Source organism: Bufo bufo, chromosome 4 (genome assembly GCF_905171765.1).
Source record: "Bufo bufo chromosome 4, aBufBuf1.1, whole genome shotgun sequence".
Classification (NCBI taxonomy): domain Eukaryota; kingdom Metazoa; phylum Chordata; class Amphibia; order Anura; family Bufonidae; genus Bufo; species Bufo bufo.
The window spans coordinates 327,636,209-327,656,630 of NC_053392.1; the positions used below are offsets into that span (position 1 = coordinate 327,636,209).

General features: G+C 39.2%; 1 protein-coding gene across 1 annotated transcript in view; it reads left to right on the forward strand.

Annotated features, from left to right (window-relative positions):
• The window catches only part of GRIK2 (glutamate ionotropic receptor kainate type subunit 2), a 1,085,136-nt gene that overhangs the window by 1,000,704 nt on the left and 64,010 nt on the right, over window positions 1–20,422 (forward strand). Inside the window, exon 15 of the mRNA XM_040428804.1 lies at window positions 19,027–19,277. Within this exon, the coding sequence (XP_040284738.1) occupies window positions 19,027–19,277 (251 nt within the window). The remainder of the gene's footprint in view (window positions 1–19,026; window positions 19,278–20,422) is intronic.

A 20,422-nucleotide genomic window follows, 5' to 3' on the forward strand; every position in this document is an offset into this window, starting at 1 on the left:
CATTTTTTTCAAATTTGATTTTGTTTTCTGATTGTAGATTTATTTATTCTATTTCCGGAACATGATTATTGGGGGTGCCATCTTACTTGAGCTGTTAACAGCATTTAGATAGCATTAAAAATTGCTTTATGGCAGCCACATGGTCCATAGATACAATGGTTAGGAAGGTATCTCATTGACTTCTATTGGAGCATTTTCTAGGCATGCTCTGTGACTTGTGCAGAGGTCATAGTAGAGGGAAAGAATAGATACGTTTTGTCAATCACCTAATGTGAATGGTGGATTCTATCTTATCTATAAACAGAGGGGATATCTCCTTATCACTATAGGCAGTATTAGAATGGTATATAAATGTGGTAACATGATCTGTAGAGACCAAGAAGTGATGCCTATTATTATTCTTAGAAGCCAGTGGGAAAAACTGCAGAAGTTTATGCTTTTTGTTTAAATATAGATATTGACCTGGAAAATTCCTAATAACATCACTAAAAATTATAAATAAAAAAAAAGATAAATATAAAAAAGTGATTTAAACAATAGGTTATTTTCTAAAATACACATTACCTTTAATACTTTTTTATGCACATTATGACCAACACCTTGGCAAACATGCTATATTATTCAATATAATATAAGGGAGAGTTACATTTTCCTATCCAACAAATACTAAAAATATATTTTTTCTAATTCAAATGTTTCAAAGAAATACCTACAAGCGCATAGTAGTCTATCACAATGGTGACCAACTGACACCTATTTTGACACTGCAATTTTGTGACTAAACAAAGTTTCACATCATAGACGTGAGATGAAGCAAGTTTCATTATATTTGCCACAAGTTCACAACGATCTCTGTAGAGCACATATGTTTTACGGTAGGGCGGAGGCTATATTGTTAACAAAGTATTCAAAGGGATCGGCTTTGGATACAGCAATCTAAACCCGATTTGCTGTCTGTTTTTATCTGTGTAACCACTACAGATTGGATTAGAATTATTTTTATCTTTCATTCAAGAGATCCTATAATCATTGAAAGGGAGACTATCACCTCCAAAACTGGTTTCTAATTGAGCCTTCTGCCATGTAGGGTAGTAACCGGAAACATAATCATACCTTTTTTTGTGAAAGCTCATCCTCAGAAATGATTTTTTTAAGGCAAATAAAGTTTTCTGTGCACCGTGGCTCGGGCTGTTCTATTAGGTGCACCATTACTCCTCCAGTAACACAGCCCAGGCCTCTCATTCTGTTTTGATTGATGGTCCTTGAGATTTTCGAGCGAGTATTGATACAGTGGAAGCACGGTGCACTTAAAGTGTTACATTTTTCAGAACTTCTGTATATTGATCAATTGGATTTATGCAGATAATAATGTTTTATTAAAATTTTTTAATGCAGAATTATTTACAAATTTTAGAAGCAAAAGCACTGTGTAAACTTACATCTATTATGAATACATTTACAATCCCATAAGCATTATTTATAATACATGTAATTATCTATAAAAATAAATGATGACACTTCAGCGATAAGAATCCATCATGGTTTTACAGATAGAAATTGTGCGGTATTACTTCAAATTACATTTATACAAAAAGCATGGTTCTTTTATTTTAAATAAAAACCTAACAAAAGTTTATGTTTGCATAAATTTAGTTATGAAGAGGATTCAGAACAGCATTTAAAAAAAAAAATGCTTGTCATACATGAAACATAAATAAGCAGCATCTGAGAATACCATATAGAATTATATATTTTGATATCAATGATGGAAAAAATTGTGGCGCAACTGCTTTGCAATTTGTGACTTTTCCCTGCTCACGCCAGGTCTACAAAAGTGGAAGTGGTGCGGATACAAGCCCCAAAGCAAATGATTTGCTCCACCCCCATATAACAGATTTGTACCTATGAAACTAGCTGACCTGTTACATGTGCTTTTGGAAGCTGAAGGCATCTGTGTTGGTCCCATGTTCATATGTGCGCACATTGCTGAGAAAAATGAAGTTTTAATATATGCAAATAAGCCTCTATGAGCAATGGGGGGTGTTGCCATTACACCTGGAGGCTCAGATCTCTCTGCAACTGTCGCATCCTCTATATTTTGATTGACAGGGCTGGGCAGTAAAAACTTCATCACACCAGGCCCTATCAATCAAAATGAAGAGGATGTGGCAGATACAGAGAGAGCTGAGCCTCTAGGTGTAATGCAATTCAGGCTCATTTGCATATATTAAAGCATTTTTCTCAGTAATGCGGGCACATATGAACATGGGACAAACTCATATGTCTTCAGCTTCCAAACACACATGCAACAGGTCAGCCAGTTTCATAGGTAGAAATCTGCTGACTGAAGCCCTCTAATAATTTATCTTCTAGCTATGCTGTTTTTGATTTTTTTTATATGGTGTGGATTAAATCATATGCTTTGTGCCTTGTGTTCCTGTTCTTTTAAGACTCTACTTCTATTCCTGTTGCACTATATTTAACAAGCTATATGGATATCCTTCTCCCTAAAGCAGATATGAATTTGTTCATTTCCCATTCACGTGACCACTGTAGCCAATGAATGTACCTGAATTTGTTGCGTGCACCACAATCATTAACAAATGAATTCATTATGAAATATATTTATACATGCTCCATTACATTAATGGCACATGCAAGAGACTATCCTAGTCTTGCGATAATGGTGGCCATCTTCATGCAGCCCTTGGAGCCCACACAATATAATACATGTCAGGAACTCTTTTACTGATGTAATGAAATCGGGTTTGTCTAAAGCAGAATGAACCTGATTCACTTATCACTACTCCACAACATAATGACCATCTGCAGTCTTATTGTACTGAACTTAGATCTCCTTAGAGTTCCATTGTGAATCACATTCATGTTCGTAGAATCAGATTGTCGAGAGTATTTAGCATTGATATAGATGCTGAAATGTGTCCATACTAACATGTAAAACCATTTGCTTGAGACTTGCATTTTTTTGGTGTGTTTTAACCTTTCCCCAACCCTCCTTTATGTTCCTGTATGTTTAAGAGAATTGAAAAATTTAGTACATGCAAGCTTTTTGTGTTTTTATAAGTGTGAACAAAAAAATGCATGTAACTAGAAAAAAGCATGCATCTTTACAGGTTTTTTGTTGTTTTTTTTTTCGCAGCAAAAGAGCACTAAACCAAGATTGTGTGCACATATTAGCATTTTTTGCAGTTTGTTTTTGTGAAAAATGATCATGCATATCAGTCAACCAATCTTATTCCTTTCTATGAAACAAGCTGCTGCCAAAGTGCATCAGCTTGCAGTACATACTTCCAGATCACTAGTGTGGACAAGCCCTTTAAGCCTGAAAGGACACAAACGTTTCTTGCAATTTTTTAAAATTTTATCTAAAGTCTGCCACCCTATCTAAAGTGCAGATATTATTTTGCATTGTCTACTCTATTTATGATGAAGTTTTCTGCAGAAAATATATTAAAGTCCAAAAGTTAAATTATTCTACTGATGTGGAAATTATGGCAGCATTGTTGCATTGAGTTGAGCTATGCATTCTAAAATGGAATCTCAGGGAGATTCAAATGCAACTGGCCTATGCTGAGAGATTTTGATTAACATCTACAACCTCACTGCATGCTGTGTGGCAGCAGGAAAAGATATGAAATTGCTAGCGTGAAGCCACATAAAAAGAAAACGATAAAGCATGTGATTGCTTCTGAAGATATGAAACCAGATCCCGGTTTACTGTTTTTAAACCCAACAATTATGGCAACATTTATTAGTCAATTTGTATACTTTTACATATAGATTCTTGCTGACATTTTCATTTCCCTTAGCATTACAACATCGTTTATCACACAGTAGCCATGTATGTTTTGTGCAGTCTATAGTAATAGGGCTATAGTGTGTAGAGTATCTACCCTATTATAAATGTAAGCAAAGGCTTGGCAGGTTGCATTTCCATTTCAATGTTTTAGCAAATCCAACTATGGTTAAATTATACATGCTTTTCAAAATCAGATTGATGCATTGTAAATATAATCTGCAGGATAAGGTATGATAAAGCTAAAAGCTATCCACTATTATGTCATTTTGATCAGGAAAGCGTTTTTATTTTTCATCTCTTTGCCCTATAATCAAAACAAAATTACACCCTGTTGAAATTAGTGACTGCAAAAAAAAAAACACCTCTATAATCCCACTATAATTTCACTGCAATAAAGGATGTTCATTGTAAAGACAACAGACAATCTGTCTCTGAGATAGGAGATGAGGTGAAAATGTAAGGAATAGAAAATGTTTCTGTTCAGCGATTGACAGATGAAGAACTTTGCTTTATAATCATTCACAAAATAATATAAATTTAAAAGTGTTTTGACTACACTTAATATACAAAATGGAATATGGTTGCTTGTGTGGGTTAGATTTGTGTACACAAATTGACTTCCACCTTCCAAAAAGATATTGACCAGTCAACTGGTATGTGGACATTTATAATAATTATTGATATAATTTATCCACATCCCATGCAAACAGGTGCATAAAATCAAACACAATGCCATCAAAGCCCCATAGACAAGCTATACCAATGGTGTGGATCATACTGAAGAACTCAGGAATTTTAAACAATGTGTTGTAATAGGATATCACTTTTAGCCCTTGGGATACTGGAGGTTTTTTCATTTTTGTGTTTTTATTCTTGTTACCTATCTTCCTTAAGCCATACATTTTTTATATTTCCGTTCACATAGCTGTATAAGGGATTATTTTTTGGCGGGACAAGTTGCACTTTCTAATTCCACCATTAATTATGGCATACAATGTAGTGGTAAGCGGTAAAAAAAAATAAAAAATCAAAATGGGGTGGAATTGTAAAATAAACGCAATTCCTACAGCGTTTTACAGGTTTTGTTTTCACAGCGTTTCGTTTGTGGTGAAACTGACCCATGCCCTTCATTCTCTAGGTAAGTATGATTAAAACGATACCCCATATGTATATGTTTTTTAAGTCTAAATAGTAAAAAAAATTAATGTAAACTTTGAATTTTTTTTTTTTTTTTTTAAATGACCATATTCTGACCCCCATCATCTACTGATCTATGTCTGGTCTAATTTTTTGCGGGATAATCTTTAGTTTTTATTGATTCAATTTTGGAGTGTGTGTGACTTTTTAATCAAATTTTATTATATTTTTTGGGGGTAAGAGAAGCAATAAAAAAAAATTGGCCATTTTGACCCTTTTTTTCCATTATGCCATTCGCCGTATTGGAAAAATACTTTAATAGTACAGGCATTTTCAGTCATGGTGATACTTTTGATATTTTTTTTATGTAGGTATTTATATTTTTATTATGCGGAAAGGGGTGTGATTTATACTTTAATATTTTTTTATTTTTTTATATATTTGTAATATCTTTTCAAAAAAATGTGTAATGATTTTTAAGCTCATATATAGCCTACAAAATCTATATATTTTTTTTTAATTCTGAACAGTCATGTATTTTTAAACTGGACTTATTGAGAAGTGTTCATTTCTTATGTTGGCCTGCCATCTGGTGGCCAAAATAAGAATTGCACTTTGAATGTTCTCAGCTTCTTTAGCGAGGATGAGCCCACTTAAATCATTTACCAGTGTCCCCATTCGCGCTTCCGGGTTTTTGCGCATTTAGATGCTATGATCTCACTTGATCACAGCATCTAAAGCCTTTAATTACCGCAATTGGCATTATTGCTGATCACGGTAATTAGCCTAAGGTCTCTGCTATCACGTGTGACCGGGCGCCATGTTTGCCTATCGCTCCAGTGCCATACATGTACGGCGCTGATAGCAAAAGGGTTAACACAATTGACGCTTCTGATTATGTCATCAAAGGTCCTTTGGCAGGTCCTGAAAGAAGAAGAAAGAAAAAGATGGATGAGGTGAGTTATTATAAAAAAAAATTAAAACCCCTCATGCTGTGTTTTTGTAAGCATTCTGTATTAAGAATGCTATTACCGTATTTTCCTTTATAACCATGTTATAAGAGAAAATAATACAGTAAATTGACTTTAATAAATTTACTAACATCATCTCCTAGCAACCATGCATGGAAATTGCATTGCATCTGCCCTTGCTTGCGGATGCTTGCGATTTTCACGCATCCCCATTAATTTCTATGGGGCCTGCGTTGCGTGAAAACCGCAGAATATAGAACACGCTGTGATTTTCACGCAAGGCACAAGTGATGCGTGAAAATCACCGCTCATTTGCACAGCCCCATTGAAGTGAATGGGTCCGACTTCAGTGCGGGTGCAATGCGTTCACATCACACATTGCACCTGCGTGGAATTCTCGCTCACGTGAAAGGGGCTTAAGGCCTCTTTCACATGAACAAAACGGATTAGGTCCAGATGCGTTCAGGTTGTGTTCAGTGAAACTCGCACCATTTTGCAAGCAAGTTCAGTCAGTTTTGTCTGCGATTGCGTTCAGTTGTTCATTTTTTTACGCGTTGGTGCAATGCGTTTTGATGCGTTTTTCATGCACGAACTGATGTGTGAAAAAAAAACGCTCATGTACACAGACCCATTGAAATGAATAGGTCAGAATTCAGTGCAGGTGCTATGCGTTTACTTCACGCTTTGCACCCGCACAGAAAACTCGCTCGTTTGCAAGGGGCCTAAAAGCAGTTAATAATGCTGATTTGCCAGGTGGTGTACATCATGCCACCACTGCAATGTATAGCAATGGAAGATTGTTCTCTGGAGTGAAGAATTACATTTCATTATCTGACAGTCTGAAGACCCAGTTTGAATCAAATACTATCAACTGGAATAAAGAAACCCATATTTAATATAAGTTGGAGTAAACTTGGACCAAGCAGTCTTAAAATGCATCAGATTTATCACAGTGGCTTAGGTTCTGCGATAAAACTGGTGCATATTTAAACTGTCTAAGTGTATATCAGCTATTGATTGCCTTAGTTTGTACAATATCACGGTCGGCGTGACTATCACATACGTGACACAGAGGGAGGGAACAAGGAAGGCCCTGCCCAAGTGAGAGGGAAGGTGGTGACCCCTGACTCACCTAGCGGCTGGCACCTGGCTGCCCTGACGTCCCTAGACGGGTTCCTCACCCGTACGCCGATCACATGCCTAAAGCCCTGGCTTTCCCTAAGCTGAGCCCTAGATAGTGAACAGGGCGGTGGGAACACTAGTCCGCACCACTAGCTCTAAAGGAAAACACCAAGGGAAGGACAGACAATACAAACTCAACATATAATCCCAGGTGGGCGACAACAGGAGACAACAAGAAGCCCAACAGGGATCCGGAGGGTAGCACTCTGGAACGACAACCAGGATTCACAACTCCAGTGGGTCAGTATAGATGTCCAGGCAGGAAGCTCTATAACTGGCAACTAGAGAAGAGTGAGGGGAGAATATAAGGAGGTTGGGAGTGGCAGACAAGAAACAGCTGAGGAGGAGAAGCTACGGATCCCTGATTGAGACAAAAAGGATAGCAAGGCAAACACAGAAAACAATCACTAAGAAACAACGTGATCTTTAGATATAAAGCGCGAAGCCACCCGCTGCGACCTCCTGACCCCGGGTATAACGGAGTCAGACGTGGCTCCTGATACCCTCGTGACATACAACTTTAGTTTGGTTTCTCCAACTACATTTTTTCACAATTTGGTGCATTTTGATTAATTTTAAGCCTGTCCTCTTCCCTATTAAGTTAGGCCACTTGCACACGAACAATATGGACTAGGTCCGGATGCGTTCAGGGTGCATTCAGGAAAACTCGCACCATTTCGCAAGCAAGTTCAGTCAGTTTTGTCTGCAATTGCGTTCAGTAGTGCAGTTTTTTTTGAACATTTACAGACAACATCTCTTATCATCCATCAGCGAAAAACGCATTACATCCCCCAACATCTCACATCTTGCTTGCGGATGCAATGTGTTTTTCACGCAGCCCCATTCCCTTCTATGCGGCCAGGGCTGCGTGAAAAACACAGAATATAGAACATGCTGTGATTTTAACGCAATGCGCAAGTAATGCGTGAAAAACAACGCTCATGTACTCAGAACAATTGAAATGAATGGGTCTGGATTCAGTGCAATCGCATCACGCATTGCGCCCGCGTGGAAAACTCGCTTGTGTGAATGGAGCCTTATACTCTTTCCTCTAAGCCCCACACCTATGTATTTTAGCAAGTCTAAAATACAGTCATAAATATTGGGACATCGACACAATTCTAACATTTTGTGCTCTATATACCACCACAATGGATTTGAAATGAAACGAACAAGATGTGCTTTAACTGCAGACTGTCAGCTTTAATGTGAGGGTATTTACATCCAAATCAGGTGAACGGTGTAGGAATTACAACAGTTTGCATATGTGCCTCCCACTTGTTAAGGAACCAAAATTAATGGGACAGAATAATCATCATAAATCAAACTTTCACTTTTTAATACTTGCTTGCAAATCCTTTGCAGTCAATTACAGCCTGAAGTCTGGAACGCATAGACATCACCAGACGCTGGGTTTCTTCCCTGGTGATGCTCTGCCAGGCAGTGGCGTAGCGTGGGTTGCCAGCACCCGGGGCAAGCCATGTACAGATAATGTAGTAAATGTCACCTGCAGTCCTATGTAACACCACAGATAACTCAGTGATAACTCTCTGAGTATAGATAATGCAGTAGATGTCACCTGCAGTCCTATGTAACACCACAGATAACACAGTGATAACTCTCTGAGTACAGATAATGTAGTAGATGTCACTCGCAGTCCTATGTAACACCACAGATAACACAGTGATAACTCTCTGAGTACAGATAATGTAGTAGATGGGTGTGAGGCCCCAGAATTCAGAACACACACAGTGTGACCTGAAGTCTGGGGCCAGGATGCGGCAGGGTGGGCCAAATTCTATATCCACCCCCCCAACCCTACCGTGAAACAGATATGTGGATGGACATAGCATACATTGCTACGAAATATACAGTATAATACAGCACCACATACCTCATCCATCCAGTGACATCTCCTGTGATGTAGACTTTCCTCAACATCTTCATTCAGAGATAAGACCACCATGATACCTTCTTTCAGCTGCAGAGTTTCACAGAAAGCAATTTTAGATTCCTCACTTTACTATCATCCTCCCCTCCTTGTACCTCAACACTGTTATCCTGCTGCCCCCAATACTGTGGTAGAGCCAGATAGATAGGAGGACCAGAGTTGAGGCACACTAATATATACCAATATTACAGAGGGGCCATTATATATTATAATAATACAGAAGGGCCATTATATATTATAATAATACATAGGGGGCTATTATATATTATAATAATACACAGGAGGCTATTATATATTATAATAATACACAGGGGGCTATTATATATTATAATAACACAGAGGGGCTATTATATAGTATAATAATGCAGAGGGGCCATTATATATTATAATAATACAGAGGGGGCTATTATATATACTAATAATAAAGAGGGGGCTATTATTCATACTAATAATACAGAGGCGGCCATTATATATTCTAATCCGTGTGGAGGGGGCACAGAGGAGGCAAAACCACTGTGTAGGGATGAGCGAATTTCATGTTATAAAATTTGTTTGTGCTTCGTTTGGTGGTAGAAGCAGAATTGCATTATGGATTCCGTTACCACGGACCATAACGCAATTCTATGACGTAGAATGCATAACGGAATGCCTCTAAAGGCATTCCGTTATTTCTTCCGTCATAATAGAAGTCTATGGGCTGCATAACGGATCCGTCCCGTTTCCGTTATGCAGGGGAGTCCTCTCCTGCATAATGGAAACGGGACAGATCCATTATGCAGCCCATAGACTTCTATTATAACGGAAGGAATAACGGAATGCCTCTAAAGGCATTCCGTTATGCATTCTACGTCATAGAATTGCGTTATGGTCCGTGGTAACGGAATCCATAATGCAATTCTGCTTCTACACCAAACGAAGCACAAACAAATTTTATAACATGAAATTCGCTCATCTTTACCACTGTGTGGAGGGGGTACAGAGGAGACAAAAGCCACAGTGTGGAGAGCGCACAGACGAGGCAAAACCACCTTAAGGAGTTAAAATACCTAATGTAAAGGGATGTACTGTATGGTGAGCAATGTAACTGTGGGTGACTTTATAAAAGCTTCTAGCAGCTCTCACACCCCTCATATACTCCACTACAAACTACATAAAAATCTAGCCCCCAAACCCCTCACTAGAAATCACTAACCACAGCATACTGTTAGTGCCTGCACTCTCCCTGCTCTGCTTCTCCTTACAGCCCCTTTCCTGCATCTGGCACAGTCTGTAAGGGGCGGGAGGCAGCGGTCATATGATCTCATGACGTCATGCCCTCGAAGAAGCCAATACATTCTAGGCCTGTCCTGAAGCCTATGAGGCAGAATGGAAATGCCTGCTTCTCTCCTTTAAAAAATGCCTGCTGCCGGGCGACCCCTGCAATTTGGTACCCGGGGCAACGGCCCCCCCGGCCCCCTCATGCTACGCCCCTGCTGCCAGGCCTCTACTGCAACTGTCTTCAGTTCCTGCTTATTCTTGGGGCATTTTCCATTCAGTTTTGTCTTCAGCAAGTGAAATGCATGCTCAATCGGATTCAGGTCAGGTGATAACATTCCACTTGTTTCCCTTAAAAAACTCTTTAGGTCATTATCTTCACTGTGAAGCGCCGTCCAATGAGTTCTGAAGCATTTGGCTGAATATGAGCAGATAATATTGCCGAAAACACTTCAGAATTCATCCTGCTGCTTTTGTCAGCAGTCACATCATCAATAAATACAAGAGAACCAGTTCCATTCGCAGCCATACATGCCCACGCCATGACACTACCACCACCATGCTTCACTGATGGGGTGGTATGCTTAGGATCATGAGCAGTTCCTTCCCTTCTACATACTCTTCTCTTGCCATCACTCTGGTACAAGTTGATCTTGGTCTCATCTGTCCTTAGGATGTTGTTCCAGAACAGTGAAGGCTTTTTTAGATGTTGTTTGGCAAACTCTGATCTTGCCTCCCTGCCTCCCATCTTGCCTCCCTGTTTTTGAGGCTCACCAATGGTTTACATCTTGTGGTGAACCCTCGGTATTCACTCTGGTGAAGTCTTCTCTTGATTGTTGACTTTGACACACATACACCTACCTCCTGAAGTGTGTTCTTGATCTGGCCAACTGTTGTGAAGGGTGTTTTCTTAACCAGGGAAAGAATTCTTCGGTCATCCACCAGAGTTGTTTTCCGTGGTCTTCCAGGTCTTTTTGGTGTTGCTGAGCTCACCGGTGCGTTCCTTCTTTTTAAGAATGTAACAGTTGTTTTGGCCACACCTAATGTTTTTGCTATCTCTCTGATGGGTTTGTTTTGTTTTTTCAGCCTAATGATGGCTTGCTTCACTGATAGTGACAGCGCTTTGAATCTCATCTTGAGAGTTGACAGCAACAGATTCCAAATGCAAATAGCTCACTTGAAATGAACTCTGGACCTTTTATCTGCTCATTGTAATTGGGATAATGAGGGAATAACACACACCTGGCCATGGAACAGCTGAGAAGCCAATTGTCTTATTACTTTTGGTTTCTTAACAAGTGGAAGGCACATATGCAAACTGTTGCAATTCCTACACCGTTCACTTGATTTGGATGTAAATACCCTCAAATTAAAGCTGACAGTCTGCAGTTAAAGCACATCTTGTTCGTTGCATTTATTTCAAATCCATTGTGGTGGTGTATAGAGCCAAACATTTTTGAATTGAATATTTATGGACCTGACTGTAATTAAACAAAGACTGCCAAATAGAGAGAGTTTATTTAGACAGATTTCAGACACAAAAACATTATGAAATCTGGGCTATAATGTCTACTGTTAAATTTAGTAGAGACAGATGATATAATGAGGCTGTTTTCAGGGATAGGGCCGTCAGACCCCTGATTTCCATTGAAAGGCAACACTAATGTGTCAGCAAATACATTTTAGACAATTCTATGTAACTTTGTGGCAATGGTTTAAGGAAGGCTTTTTCTTGGTGGCAAATTAGCAAAAACTGCAACAGTCAGGATCAATTTTCCCTCACTGAATGAAAAGAGGAAAAAATAAAAACAATAAATATGAAAACTTTCTAAGTACTTAGTAGTTTAGATTTTTCTTTTATTGATGACATATAAGTAGTAGTATACATTTTCAGTTCTAAAAAGAAACATACACACTCACAAACACACACATTGAAAATTGGATCAAAGATTCAATTTTAATGAGACCCAACACATTTTGCTTTATATTTTACAAACATCATTACAACTGTATGAATGAGGCCTTAGACTATGCTTACATCAGTGGCATAGCTTCTGCCTCTAATGGAACCCACAGTACTGCGATGGATAACAGACACTAGAAGCATCAAACAAACCTCAATGATGAGCTACCCATTTTACCCATCAAAAACACTCAACTCTATGACAGCTTCTGATGTAGATCTGAACAAAGCCTAATACAGTGTTATCAGACATTTCATCAGCAGTTAGCTTAATGCTTTTTTATTTTAAGCCGCTTGGTGTTTTCAAGATGTCTCCTTTTCATGTCAGAAGTACTTTCGATAACAACATTTTTATGCTCTAGGAATGCAGTTTTAATCAATAGTTCAGTGAAGCTTAGAACATGAGTAAGGTCTTAAAGAAAACATATAAATTTAGTGAATTATCTCCTAGCCTTACTACTGGGAATTTGTAGACGATTGGATCCCTTTGTTTTTGGATGCACTGTTTGAAAATCTATAAATAACATTTCACTTTGTTCTCAAGAAACCAGAAGAATTAAATTATTTTTGGCTCGAGGCTTCAGCAAAGCACCACAATCAAAGCTAGTTCATAATATGTTCTGCTATATCCTCATTTTTAAAAACATTTAGAGCTAGTAGCTTGTTAAATGATTTATATTTAGTGGGAGCTAGTTACCTGATCTAATTTCTATTTTGTCTTTTAATGATTCTTTAATAAATGCAAATATTAACTATTGAATAGCATATATATGAGAGTACAATCTAATTAATTGTAATTATAATTATTAATACAAAACAATCTATTCTTTGGATAATTTTGGAAAATTATATTTTATTTTAAAAATGTCTTTCGTTGCTTGATTCGTGTTTGTCCTATTGTTCCACAGGCTGATAGTGGTGGTGGTCAATTTACATTTTTTCCTTCCCAATCTCCCACAACTGGCATTCCAATGCTGTTACTGTTCCTGCCACATTCCATTTTTCGATCTTGGCTCAGCACACACAAAATTGCTTTGAATGTCAGCTCAAAAACTGCTCGCTGCATTAATGATCCACCTCAGGCAGTGATTGGCTGAATGGGCATTTCAAGCCATTTCCTGTGTGTTGAGCTACGATCAGGAAGTGGAAAGCAGTGGGGATGTGACTTGCATTGGAACAGCATCAGCGGAGGATCTGTGAGGTTGCATAAAGATTATTTTGCTCTTTAAATATACCAATAAAATATCTTGGTTTAGGTGCCCATAAGTTCGCAATATTTTATCACTGGACAGAACGGTCAGATTTCCCACATCATTGTTCAGCAGTAAAGAGCAAAGGTGACATACGTTCAAAACCTCCCAAAGAACTGCCAGAGTCAGATATGCTTAGTGAATTGGTGATGCCGCTGATACTGTGGGTGAAGCAGGCCAAAAATGTGCCAGAGCTAAGCTCGCCTGCCTCTAGCTCGGTGCTGAATTTGAGATTATCTCCCTGGTAGTTTTTATCCATGCTGCCAAAAGACAACAGCATTGCCCTATGCAAGATCTGCAAGAGTAAAATAAGATATGGGAAGTCACAGACAAGTATAGGCACTGCAGCCTATCCTTATTCTAGTCCCCTTTGCAGAAGCCAACCCATATCCAAATACAGTAATTTGTCCTTGTCATTCTGGAATGTTATATATAAAGACAAAACTGGAAAATGTCCAAAGTATTCATATTTTCTTGCTGTACCAAGGAAGAATAGACTGTATTATCTAGGACACATTTTAAGAGCCTGGCGCATATTTTTAATGTACAGTACACCAAAGAACATTTTATAAATTTGCTCTGATCTATTTCCTTAAGGCCTCATGCACACGACCGTTGTGTGCACCCGTGGCCGTTGTGCCGTTTTCCGTTTTTTTTCGCGGACCCATTGACTTTCAATGGGTCCGTGGAAAAATCGGAAAATGCACCGTTTTGCAGCCGCATCCGTGATCCGTGTTTCCTGGCCGTGAAAAAAATATGACCTGTCCTATTTTTTTCACGGCCAACGGTTCACGGACCCATTCAAGTCAATGGGTCCGTGAAAGAACACGGATGCACACAAGATTGGCATCCGTGTCCGTGATCCGTGGCCGTAGGTTAGTTTTTATACAGACGGATCCGAAGATCCGTCTGCATAAAGCTTTTTCAAAGCTGAGTTTTCACTTCGTGAAAACTCAGAACCGACAGTATATTCTAACACAGAAGCGTTCCCATGGTGATGGGGACGCTTCTAGTTAGAATACACTACAAACTGTGTACAAGACTGCCCCCTGCTGCCTGGCAGCACCCGATCTCTTACAGGGGGCCGTGATCAGCACAATTAACCCCTTCAGGTGCGGCACCTGAAAGGGTTAATTGTACTATCATATCCCCCTGTAAGAGATCAGGGCTGCCAGGCAGCAGGGGGCAGACCCCCCCCCCTCCCCAGTTTGAATATCATTGGTGGCCAGTGCGGCCCCCCCCCCCCCTCCCTCTATTGTAATAATTCGTTGGTGGCACAGTGTGCGCCCCCCCCCTTCCTCCCTCTATTGTAATAAATCGTTGGTGGCACAGTGTGCGCCCCCCATTGCCCCCCCCCCCTCTATAGCATTAACAACGTTGGTGGCCAGTGAGCAGCCTCCCATCTCCCCCCCTCCCCTCCCCCCCATCATCATTGGTGGCAGCGGAGTTCTGATCGGAGTCCCAGTTTAATCGCTGGGGCTCCGATCGGTAACCATGGCAACCAGGACGCTACTACAGTCCTCGTTGCCATGGTTACTTAGCAATAGTACAATAGTAGAAGATTAATACTTACCTGCTGCTGCGATGTTCGTGTCCGGCCGGGAGCTCCACCTACTGGTAAGTGACAGTGACAGGTCTGTGCGGCGCATTGCTAAATGAACCGTCACTTACCAGTAGGAGGAGCTCCCGGCCGGACACGAACATCACAGCTCCCAGGTAAGTATGAATCTTGTACTATTGCTAGTAACCCGCTGCCACCAATGATCGGGGGGGGGGGGGGCGCAAGATGGGAGGCCGCACACTGGCCACCAATGTTGTTAATGCTATAGAGGGAGGGGGGCCAATGATTGCCACCAACGATTTATTACAATAGAGGGAGGAAGGGGGGGGGAGGCGGGGGGGGGGCCACACTGTGCCACCAACGAATTATTACAATAGAGGGAGGAAGGGGGGGGCACACACTGTGCCACCAACGATTTATTACAATGGAGGAAGGGGGGGGGGGGGCCGCACTGGCCACCAATGATATTCAAACTGGGGAGGGGGGGGGGTCTGCCCCCTGCTGCCTGGCAGCCCTGATCTCTTACAGGGGGATATGATAGTACAATTAACCCCTTCAGGTGCGGCACCTGAGGGGTTAATTGTGCTGATCACGGCCCCCGGATGCTGCTAGGCAGCAGGGGGCAGTCATGTACACAGTTTGTAGTATATTCTAACTAGAAGCGTCCCCATCACCATGGGAACGCCTCTGTGTTAGAATATACTGTCGGAAATGAGGTTTCACGATCTAACTCATATCCGACAGTATATTCTAACATAGAGGCGTTCCCATGGTGATGGGGACGCTTCAAGTTAAAATATACCATCGGATTGGAGAAAACTCCGATCTGATGGTATAAAAGGGACTCCGGACTTTACATTGAAAGTCAATGGGGACGGATCCGTTTGAAATGGCACCATATTGTGTCAACGTCAAACGGATCCGTCCCCATTGACTTGCATTGTAATTCAGGACGGATCCGTTTGGCTCCGCACGGCCAGGCGGACACCAAAATGACTTTTTTTTCATGACCGTGGATCCGCCAAAAATCAAGGAAGACCCACGGACGAAAAAACGGTCACGGATCACGGACCTACGGACCCTGTTTTTGCGGACCGTGAAAAAAAACGTTCGTGTGCATGAGGCCTTAGAGTCAATATTCAACTTGAAATGCTTTTTCTGAGATATAAAATGGAGGAAATTGCATAAAATGACTGTAGACCTATATTTACTGAAAAAAAAAAATTACCCCAGTGTTCTGGTGCTTTCTACTGGGTTTTGCTTACCCAGCCGCAATAATAATATACCTCACCACCGACACTATCATTGCAAACACTGAGGCAAGTGATTGGCTGCAGAAGGGTAAACAAAGATTGGTGGGGAGCTCTGGAGCAGCAGTGTATTTATCAGTTAAATATAGATAGGTTCCTTTGTTGTTTTATATAATTTCTCCAATTTAGTCTATTTTCTCACTCTGGCAAAGCTCTTTAATACCATGGTATGGTACATTACATCCGGACACTATCCTGTTACAAATGAATAAACTGCTATTTAATGTGTAATTGATTTTTTTTTAAACCCAAGGGCTCTGTACTATGTTAGGCCTCATGCACATGACCGTAGTTGTGGTCCGCATCCGAGCCGCAGTTTTTGCGGCTCGGATGAGGACTCATTCACTTCAATGGGGCCGCAAAAGATGCGGACAGCACTCCGTGTGCTGTCCGCATCCCTTGCTCCATTCCATGGCCCCGCAAAAAAAATATAACATGTCCTATTCTTGTCCTTGATGCGGACAAGAATAGGCATGTCTAGTAGTGTTGATCACGAATATTCGAATTGCGAATTTTAATCGCGAATATAGGCACTTCGAGAATTTGCGAATATTTAGAATATCCCAAAATATATTCGTAGTCGCGAATATTCTATTTCATATACCAGTTCATGCAAATTTTTATGCGAAAATGTTTATGCAAATTTTATGCAAATTTTCGCAATCAAGAAAATAATGCCTGGAGATCACGAATTTGCGAATTCTCGAATATATGCCGAATATTCGCCCAAATATTTGTGAAATATCGCGAATTCGAATATTGCCCCGCCGCTCATCACTAATGCCTAGAATAGGCCGCCCTTTCCGTTCCGCAAATTCCGGAAGGCACACGGGCGACTTATGTTTTTTGCGGATCCGCGGTTTGCGATCCGCAAAAAACAGCACGGTTGTGTGCATGAGGCCTAAATGCAAGTATTACAAGACCCGAAAAAGAACTAAAAACAAAACATATGACAAAAACACAGATTGTTTATGGCTAATTGGTCTTTTTTGAGAATTATACTAAGTATAGTTATTGTTCTTTAAATATACCATTGTAATTGGGATTAGAACATTAACATTCACATTATTTCATATTTTTAATTCCAAGTATTCACTGTTCAGCTCATAATATCGTCTATGTATTGGCAAGTGCAGAAATCACCCATAAGCAAATTTTTTGTAAAAGTTGTATAGGCCTATTCAGTCCACTGACAGAGTTGTACAGGAGATAAGTGATTTATGAAAAACATTTAGTCACACCAGGATGTTTTGCACCCCCAATGGGGTATCCCAGAAGCTGAGGGTACTTTCCCTGCTGCTTGATTGATGGGGCCAGCCCTGACAATCTTTGTCCTGTGCTGCGGCTCATAGTAGTGGAGCTAGCGCAGAGGTCCTGCTTCCAATACATTTCAAGGAGCGATGCATGAACTGTCGCTTTACCGAAAGGAGAGCCTCTGCACTTGTGCCACTACCCAAAGCAGCGGCGCAGAAGGGAAATTGTCAGGGCAGGACATCTCAGCTGGAATTGCTCATCGACAATGAGTGACACATAATACTTGATTTCAGTTATAGTGGTCATGCAGGGAAACACGTTTCTGCATTCATCCAGTGAATCTTTTTATTTATTTTTTATTTTTTTACAGTTGGCAGCACTTTGGGAATCTAGCTGTCGGTTTTTTGTTTGTTTATAAATATTCAAGTAATATTACAACTTTGAGCCAATCAGGGCAAGTCCCCCCTCTCTTTCAGCCATTGTGGTCCTTAATCTTTATCCTCCTTCCTGTTTTCCCCACCAATTTTCTCACTCATTCGTTTGGCAGACAACTTTTTGTGAGATTTTGTAACAAATACAAGACATTTAGAATCAATTCGCTTTTCTCTAATTCGATATATACCATTGTATTCTGGTATATTACAATAAAAGGAGAGTTGCTACTGTAAAGTCATGTATAAACAATGACTAAATTGCAGATTATCTGCATCAACAAAGCGTTAGAAAATTAGATAAAGACTTCCCTCTGCATGCAGTAACAATGAAGTACAGTACAGATATGTTCTTTCTATCTTTCTTCTTGGTTTCTTATAGTGCAACATGTGTAGTGAGGGATAACCAGCTTTGAAAAAGAAACATGATTTCACAATACTCTGATGGGAAGTGTATATGCTATATTTGTCTATGTGTGGTCACCTGGTGGTTGCAATCTAGAGTGCAGGCTGTTGAGGGCTTTGGTGGAATGTTATAATATTATCTATCATTAAAATGTGGAGTCCTTAACAATATTTATCTAAAGTTAAGAGTTGATATCTTTCTTGGCTACCAGACACACAGTTATGGTTGTTCACATTCTCTGAAGCAGGCAACAGAGTGAATAAATGTGCAGTAATCAATATTTATCTTGAAGATTTATTTATTTGAAACCATTTATTAAAACCTAGTCAACCCTTTTAATAACTAAATGCAATAGGAAAATAGGTTGGAGACATCAGGGGTTAATAAATTCACAAAAGCTCTTATTTCAAAAACTTATTCAAGTATATTTGAACTTAGGGCTTTTTTACTTAAATATGACTTGATAATATTCAAACATCTTAAAGAATTATGTAAATAATACAAGTGAAAGTAATTATATATTGTATTATCCATAGGGTCTCCGTACAGGGATAAAATAACCATAGCCATTTTGCAGCTGCAAGAAGAGGGAATTCTCCATATGATGAAAGAGAAATGGTGGAGAGGCAATGGTTGCCCAGAAGAAGAGAGTAAAGAAGCTAGTGCTCTAGGAGTACAAAATATTGGTGGCATTTTTATAGTTTTAGCTGCTGGACTGGTGCTTTCTGTTTTTGTTGCTGTTGGAGAATTCTTGTACAAGTCAAAAAAAAATGCTCAGCTCGAAAAGGTAAGCTTTCATGAGAAATCATCAATGTTATATATTTTATAAAATGATGTCATATAAAATATGCTAAATGGAAAAAAAGAATTTACATTTATATACTGTAGATATTTTTATGAAAACTGTTTTATTTAACTAAAATAAAGTACATTTGTCTTACTTTATGACTACAGGTCTCTAAAAGTTTAAATTCAATCATTAAGAAAAATTGTAAAATAAAGAGTCAACATGTCATTGAAAAGGTCAATGTTCATGCTAATATTCTATACCATATGCTACTTTTGCAGTAAGTCTTTAAAGTACTTGCTCCACACACATTAAAAAAAATAAAAATGCACGTTTATCACCTATCCACATGATAAATGTATGATTGCTGGGGAGCCGACTTCTGGGACCTTATTGATTACAAGAGCAGGGGTTTCATTTCCTGTGTTGAATGGAGGGGTGGTAACGAATATACACTACTTCTCCACTCAATGTCTGTAAGACACGTTTTTCCATTTATTTTATCACTGGAGGAACCATTATTGCAATATTGGCAAGCTGATATATTTGGAATCAATACTATAAACCCACCTAGGACAAAGTGTTTTTATACAAATGGCCAAATGATTAAATGTTAATGAACTATTGTGGGACTTAATAAAATTGTAAATACATTTCTTTAAAATGATTTGTTATAGAAAAACATCTAAAAACATATAGAAACCTTGAAATGTGGCAACATAAAAATATATAATTTTTTAAGTGTTTTTTTGTTCATAATAAATAAAACATATAAACTTATATAAAATGGTATTGCTTTAATTGTGTCAACCAAGAGAATAACGTTTTCATATTATATATACATTGTGACAAAGGCTATAAACAAATTGCTATAAAAACAACATTTTTGAATATAAGGGTGTTTATTTATAAAGGTCCTATGCTAGAAAACAGGATTTAAAAAAAGTTGCAAACCATTGGCAACTTTTAAAATGTTTTTTGAGAAAAATTGTCATCCTATGCTGCCCTGGCCACTTTCTTCAAAGAGTAGTGGCAGGCATAGCATGGACATGGCCATCTTCATTTATGCCAGTTTTCTAGCTTAAGTGACACCCCCCTCAGTAATCAAAATGTGTCAGTTAATAGGAATAAAAAAAGTTCCAAGA